This window comes from Rana temporaria, chromosome 1, assembly GCF_905171775.1.
Source record: "Rana temporaria chromosome 1, aRanTem1.1, whole genome shotgun sequence".
NCBI classification, from domain to species: Eukaryota; Metazoa; Chordata; class Amphibia; order Anura; family Ranidae; genus Rana; species Rana temporaria.
In genome coordinates, this window is record NC_053489.1 from 660,817,543 (window position 1) to 660,825,579 (window position 8,037).

The window sequence follows — 8,037 nt, forward strand, 5'->3', positions numbered from 1 at the left end:
CAAATAAGGTTCAAAAGTCTTTTTGATAACCAAAGCAAAACATCTATTTGATAAATGCTCTTAGACTTGCATTTAGAATATACATTTGTGATATTAATGGGCATGTTTTTTAAGCTCCGACACCATTGCTCTCTTTTTGCCCCTTTTTTTTTTTTTTTAAGTGTCATTTATTGTATTCATTGTACACTAGGATCTTATGTTGATATTGCAAAAAAAATATTATATATTTATATATACATATACATACACACACACACACACATAGGGTTGTCCCGATACCACTTTTTTAGGACCGAGTACAAGTACCGATACTTCCCCCCCCCCCCCCCCATGTACTCGCCGATACCGATTACTAGGGTTGTCCCGATACCGATACTAGTATCGGGACCGATACAGAGTATTTGTGCTAGTTCTTGTACTCGCGCAAATACTCCTGATGCCTAGTAGAATACTTTTTTTTTTTTTTTTTTCAAGTGCGGGTGGAGAGCGGAGCAGAGCAGTCCTCATATGGGGGAGAGGAAAGCTGCTGCCGCTTTAGACAAAGCCAAGTCAATCCCCCCCCCCCTCCCCCCACCGACATATAGTTACTATGCGCTGGGGGAACACAACAGCTGTCATTTGCATTTGAATAGCTGTGCGTTTCCCGGCCGTCATGTATAGCACCTCCCCCTTGCCCGGCACTTTGATACGACGGGTGACCTGTCTATCAAAGTTTCTGGGCAAGGGGGAGGGGCTATACATGACGGCACGGAAACACACAGCTATTCAAATGCAAATGACAGCTGTTGTGTTCCCCCAGCGCATAGTAACTAGATGTCGGCAGCGGCGGGGGGAGGGGTTGACTTGGCTTTGTCTTAGGGGACACATGGCTGAATTTGGGGGACACAAGGCTGCATTTGGGGGACACATGGCTGCATTTGGGGGACACAAGGCTGCATTTAAAAGTATCGGTATCGGCAAGTACATGAAAAAAAAAAAAAAAAAGTATCGGTACTTGTACTCGGTCCTAAAAAAGTGGTATCGGGACAACCCTACCGATTACCAATACTTTTTTTTTAAATGCAGCCTTGTGTCCCTAAATGCAGCCTTGTGTCCCCTAAGAGAAAGCCAAGTCACACCCCCCCCCCCCCCCCCCGCCGACATCTAGTTAATCTGCGCTAGGGGAACATAACAGCTTCATTTGAATAGAGGACTGCTCTGCTCTCCGCCCCCTCTCCACCAGCTCTCTCTCTCAAAAAAAAAAAAAAAGTATCGGGTCAGGCATCGGGAGCATTTGCGCGAGTACAAGTACTCGTGCAAATGCCCAGTATCGGGACAACCCTAATATTTACACACATTTGTTTCAAAACATCTTTACAGTTCCGGATGCACGAACAAAATACATCTTGCCAACTGTTTCTTTAAAGGTAACAAAAAAAAAAAAAAAAATAGCTTTGGAGTAACTGGGATATACACTCCCATCTCTTTATTGGGTAGCAATAAAAAATAAAAAATAAATTTAAGGGATTGAGAAATACAACCCAGAAGCAAAATATTTTTTTTCCAATTTTTGATCCAGTCCTAATTCTTTGCTTTTGTTTTCCTTTTAGCATCCTTGTGTCTCTTCCTGCATTCCTCTAGAAGGAAGTCTTTTCTCTCTTCCCAGACTTCTTGCTCTGTATTGGATGACCGGAAGAACATTGTTGGACCAGTTTTTAATCGTTCATCATCTTTCACAAAGAAAAAACGAATGGCAATCTTATCTGGTTGTGTACTTGTTTTGTTTTCTATAACTAAAGAGGTCTCCTCCTCATCTTCGGAGCTGCTGTCCTGGAATCTGGGATCTTCCTGCCATGCCACTTTAGCTGCTTTGATTGTCTTAGTCTTGTAGGGATCACTATTAGATGTACTCTCTTCAGTGGTGTTCCCAAAAAATGAAAATGTGAATTCTACAGGTTCCTCCGTGTTCTTGCTTTGTAAGCTTAAAAGCTCACTTGACTTCTGCGTTTCCTTCTCTGGTTCTACCTCTTGGTCCCATGTTGTCTGCTCCCCCTTTGTTGTTTGAGTCTTTGAGGCTCCAAACACTTCTCTAAAATCCATGTTTATCTCATGAAAGGTTTCTTTGGAGACATCCGGTAGCTTTTCTGCTTCTAGTTTCTTTTTCTTTCTCTCAGATTTGCGTTCTCTCTCCCCTGCTTTTGTTTCAAATGTTGCATGGTCCTTCTTTTCAGGATCAAAATGAAGGGAATTCAGATCTTTGAATTGTTTGCCTTTGGCGTTCTGTTTTCTTGCAGGCTGTGGCTCCACGTTAATGTTTAGAATACTCTGCAAGATGCCAAGGTTTTTCTTCTTTTCAGCAGATAGATCATCCTGTGCATCTACCGTGGAATTATGTGCCTCTAAGGCTTCTTCATCCTCACTGTTGCTCTCTAGAAATCGGGAGTCCATTTTGAATCGGTCATCTGTTCCAAAGCAGGATTGCAACTGCATAAGCTTCATACCAGACCTCCCTTCATATTGAGCTTTGATGTCAAATCTTTGATTATCTTCTTTCTCATCACCATCAGAATCTTCTTCACTGCTATTGAATAGCTTAGATGTGCTCGGATCTGCTTTCTTGTGAGCAACTATGCTTTTTTTCTCACTGGTACTTGCTTCCTCATCACTGCTATTGAATAGCTTAGATGTGCTCGGATCTGCTTTCTTGTGAGCAAATATGCTTTTTTTCTCACTGGTACTTGCTTCCTCATCACTTGCAGAATCAGAATCAAACACAACATGCTGGCTCTTTTTTGAACACGTAGAGTCCAGTTTCAGCAGAGCACCTTTAATGATTTGTTTCTGCAGTTCAAGCTCTTTTCTTCGCTCCCCCATTGCTTCCAAGCGCTTCTGGTTATCTTGCTTCTGTTTGACTTCTAGAGTAGTCTTATCCTTTGCTGTATCAATCCGAGAGATACTGGGTTTAGCAAATGATGAAGAGGTACTGCTTAAGCCACTGTTGCACTTCTCACTAATATCACTGCTGCCACTTTTAATTTTTGACTTTGCTTCAAGCGATACCAATTTGGAATCTCTGAATGGTTCTGGTCTTTCTGCTTGCTTTGTTTGTTTACTACCGCAACCACTTTGCTTTCGGTCATTGCTAGTTTCTGTAACAGCTGCATCCTCAACACTGGAGATTGCAGATGAACCAAACACTGAATTTGCTGTTGTAGCTGAAGCCAATACTGAACTCAGGCCTTTAAATGCTGGAGGTTTCACTGGAGTATCGTTCTTTTTTTTATTTGATTGCCAATTGGTAACATCACATTCTAAAATAGAAGCTACTATATCATCTGGCTCTATGCCTCTCTTTGCCTTAACATTTTCAATTCCTAGGTTCCCGTTTTTGTTGCCGTCTCCTTTTTTACCCTGAGCGCTTTTTTTCAGTTCATGGTTCACTAGACACTGCGATGCTACGGGTGATTTTGGTTTTAGTGCTTCAGTTTTAACATTCTCTCTATGGCCGTTTATATTTATGGGCTCATAATGCTCCTCAAAATCAGAACTACTGCTGTCGGATTCATCACCGTTACCCTGGCTGCCTGATTCCAACACTCTTTGCATGTTTTCAGTATTCTTTTTTTTTTTAATGCCTGCTGATGACCGTTTAGCATTTTGTTTCTTCTCTAGAGTAGGTATTTCAGATCCCGAAGTCAGCGGATTTTCAGCAACATCATCACTGTGTTTTGAATTGATATCATCATTGTCATATTCACTATTATTCTCAGTTTTATCCTCATTCTCATATTCAATAGCTTCTTTTGCCAGCGTTTTTAAATCCCCGATTGTCAAATCCAGTTTTATGCAGTTCTGCATCATAGCTGTATATTCTTCATCTGAATAAGAACTACTGCCGTCGTTTTCAGAATCACCAGTTTCACTGTCCGATTCCGACTTGCTCATCTCAATATCCGCGGATTTGCATTCATCTTTTGTTCCATGTGAAAACGTGGACCCCTCTTTACACTTTTGTATTTTTACTTGTTTTACAGTTTCGGCTTTTGTTTTTAAAGGATTACACTTTTTCTGGAGTGTTTTTGCAACACTGATTATTTCGTCAGTATTAACAGAATCATTATCACTGGCATCTTGTCCATTACAGGTAGAATCAGTCTTTGGTGTAGCTTTCTGTTTTGTCCAGTGTGCCATCATGTAACCAGAAGAGTCATCTACTACCTCTATACTACAATCTTCAGCATATTTAACAGTTCCTCTTGTTGCAGCCTCTCTTTTAAGAACATATTGGAGCTCTTCATCAGTGTCATATTCATCAGTCATGCGGTTGATGCTGCCGTTCTGTAAATGCAGAGGTTTTTCTTTTGTATTAGACTGCCTTTCAGCAGTTTGTATAGGTGCTAAAGGAGGATTTCTTTGATCCGTTTCTGTATCATTGTAGCCACCACTTATAGGTGGAATTACGGCCTTTTTTTTCCGAGGAGGCATTAGGTTTGGAAAATCCCCTCTGCGTTTTCTACTAATTTCATCATCTCCTCCTTCTAGCTGCGAAGTCAACTGGGAAACTGGTACAAGTTTAAAAGTGTCCTCAATTTTTTTAATGTTCTGACAATATTTTGATGGGTCATATTTCATGGTTTTGCTTTGATTTTTTCCACTTAAATGTAAAACAGGTAGGACTCTTCCAAACTTGCTCACCACCCAATTCTTGTGGTTTGGCACTTCAGTGCCCGGTACAGCAGATTTCATCAGGAAGTCTGTGACTCCAGCCTTCTCTAAAGACAGAACCATGTCATTTTGTAAACATGGTGCAATATTGGCTCCTTCCTCCTCCTTGGCTTCTTGTCTCTCCTTTGAAAGCCTGTGTAAGAAGCTTTCCTTCGCTTTTTCAATTTCTAATATTCCTCCTTTCCACTTTGTCTTGTTCAGAAGAGATATGCATTTTTTCAGGTCCACGTCTGAAATGTTGATATTCAGGTAAGCAAATGTCTTTATAGGGTTTCCTTGCACATCTTTTCTGCATACGATGTCCACGTCATCAATTCTTCCAAACTTCCCAAATCTATCTTCAAGCTCAGCTTTGGTGACCAAAGGACTAATCCCACCAACGTATAAACGTCTTAATGTCTCCATGATCCAGGCAGGAACCTTTCTTTGTACTACACGTGGGTGTCTTCAAAGGTCAGCTCACCAACACTTGGGATCTCTACACAATAGAAACAAAGATCAATAGACTAGATCATTTAAAAGTATCCTATAACCATTAAGAATTACAAAGAGCTTACACCCCACACTCAGGCCCCGTACAAACACGACCGAGTTTCTCGGCAGAATTCAGCCAGAAACTCGGTCGGAGCTGGATTCTGCTGAGAAACTCGGTCGTGTGTACACTTTTCAGCGAGGAACCCGTCGAGGAACTCGTCTGGCCGAAAAGAGAACATGTTCTCTATTTTCTCGTTAGTCAATGGGAAAAGTCAGCCCGCCGAGTTATTCGGCGGCTTCCACACTGAACTCGACGAGGATCTTGATGTGTTTGGCACGTCGAGTTCCTCGGTCGTGTGTACGGGGCCTCACACTTCCCTGGTGATGTAAAAAAAAAAAAAAAAAAAAGACTGGACGTATGCCAGATCTGGAACACTCTTCACTTCCGGTGTAGCAGTAAAAAAAAAAAAAAAAAAAAAAAAAAAAAAGGTTTTATCTTTAGATAGTAACATTTTTTTTCCTTCCAGTAAACCCCTTATACATCCCACTTCCTGTTTCTTGTCTGGTCATTAGCCTAGGCTTATGACATCATGCACAGCCCCCTCTCTATCACTTGCGTTTTCCAGGAAGGGAGGGTGGGTGGGGGGGGTGAGTCATAAGGGGGCCAATCAAAACAGCAGGGGCTGCAGAGCTGGAGGTGTGCCTCTGTGCAAATCCAGGAAGTGAACAGGCAGCTGCCCACAGTTAAAATGGCTGCAGCCAGACTTAGTGGAGGGAGATTTCTGCAGCATATTTGGCAAGTACAGAATTATTGCAGTATATATAAAATATGCAAAGTGGTTGGAGGGAGGCTTCAGAATGGAAAAGATCTTATTACAAATTATATGTTAGCAGACCGCAGGTCCTCTTTAATGCATTCAGATAAAAAGCCATCTTTGTGCAGCAGTCGCCCCCCCACCCCATAATTACCTGAGCCCCATCTCGATCCAGCGATGTTGCACGAGAGTCTCGGCTGCCTGGTACTCTCCCTCCCGATTGGCGGAGACACAGTGGGCACCCATTGGCTGTCAAAGTCAGTGAGCCAATGAGAAAGGTGGGGCAGGGCCATGGCCAAGTGTCTGAATGAACAGAGCTGTGGCTCGTCTGCCCCCATAGCAAGCCACTTTGGGGGTGGGGGGGACCTACGAGAAGAGAAACCTACGAGAAGAGAAACCTACGAGAAGAGAAACCTACGAGAAGAGAAACCTACGAGAAGCTCTGTGCAAAAACACAGAGCAGGAAACTATGAAGAAAAAAAACAAACACTAAACAGGAGGGATGGGGCCAGGATCAAAGAAGAGGGACCCAAGGAGAGAATCTGGGATGCTCTGTGCACAACACCACAGAGCAGGCAAGTATAGAAAGACTTTAATATGACTTTGAAGACATAGATCACCTTTACCGAAAGACTGCCTATGCAGATCAGGGGTGTCTGTAGATAGAGACTGTGCAGCTCTGACTCAAGGTGAATAATGTAGTTGCTATAGGTGTACATATTTACATACCTCCTGAATCCTGATAGGAATACTCCCAGGACGTTGCTGAGTGAGATCTAGTCATTGCTCACCTCCACCATCACAGGAGTGAGCTTTAAAAAAAAAAAAAAAACACGAGCTCAGCAAAGCTGCGGCATCCAGGGAGAGAGCGCATGCATGCCAGAAGAGGCTCACTACAGTGCAGGCGAGCAGTAATAGCTCAGCCTCTCTTAGCAACACCCTGGGAGTACCAGGAGGTACGTGTAAACGGCCTACAACTATAGTAAAGGGCCCTTTCACACGTGCGGACCGTATGTCCGCATTTTCATCCGTCCGTTGCTGATGAAAACGGGACATACATTGGTCCCTATGTGATTACGGGTGTCAGCCGATGACCATCCGCTGACACCCGTAATCGTCGGCATTTGTGGACGGAAGAAAATCCTATTTTTCTTCCGTCTGCCGGATCGGATGAACACGGACATACGGTCCGTGTTCATCCGATCCCCCATAGGGGAGAGCAAGGGAAAGACAGGGGACACAGTGTGCAGGGACCGCCCTGTCAACTGCCAGCTCAGCGGGGATTTTACGGAGGATCCCTGCTGAGCTTTTGCCGACACACGGAGCGGATCATTAATGATCCGCCCGTGTGAAAGGGCCCTAAAGGGCTGTATTCAGCTTTAGTCAAAGCTGCACAGTCTACAAACGTTTAGTTTTGTTTTTTGCATGGCAAGTCATTTGGTAAAGGTGGACTAGCAATTAAAAAAAAACTATGAATCTTCACCTCAACAACCTCCCCCTCCCCCTTATTTATTTTTAACCCATACTCGGCCCACTGGATCCAGCGTTGTCCTGCCAGGATCCTCTCCTCGGCAGCTCCCGATGGGGTCCCACATCTGCCGTCTGCGTGCGACATCATCGGAATGCCCGCCGATTTTTTCAGGTTCCGCCAGAGAGGCTTCCTGATGACAAATCCCAACCCCCCCACCACAAATCAAAACACTAAAGCCTCATACACACCATCGGATTTTCATCGGATGACTCGTAGGACTTTTGTCCTAGGGGCGTTGGCCGTGAACTTGTATTGCGTACAAAAACCAGCAAAGAATTGTTGGCCAACAAACACAAAACTACGTGTTTTTCAGCTCTTTATTGCCACCCTTTGGGCAGCTTCTGCTAATGTTGTGTTATGGTTAGCACTGCTTCTGAGCCACGCGATCGGATAATTCGCCAACACACATTTGGCAGACAATTTTAAAGCCCGTTATCCCACATTTGTCCACGGAAAATCAGACGGAGCGTACAAACGACAGCTTGCCTTCACGCAAATCCCGTCAGAAAATCC

General features: G+C 43.6%; 1 protein-coding gene across 3 annotated transcripts in view; it reads right to left on the bottom strand.

Annotated features, from left to right (window-relative positions):
- Positions 1–1,430: 1,430 nt before the first annotated feature.
- NOL8 (nucleolar protein 8) overlaps positions 1,431–8,037 on the bottom strand; it is an 11,609-nt gene continuing 5,002 nt past the window's right edge. For 2 of the 3 annotated variants that reach the window (XM_040335531.1, XM_040335532.1), the window contains exon 3: positions 1,431–5,182. In XM_040335531.1, coding sequence (XP_040191465.1) covers positions 1,561–5,109 — 3,549 coding nt within the window. In that variant the 5' untranslated portion in view covers positions 5,110–5,182 and the 3' untranslated portion in view covers positions 1,431–1,560. The remainder of the gene's footprint in view (positions 5,183–8,037) is intronic. The other variant, XM_040335533.1, reaches the window with a different exon arrangement.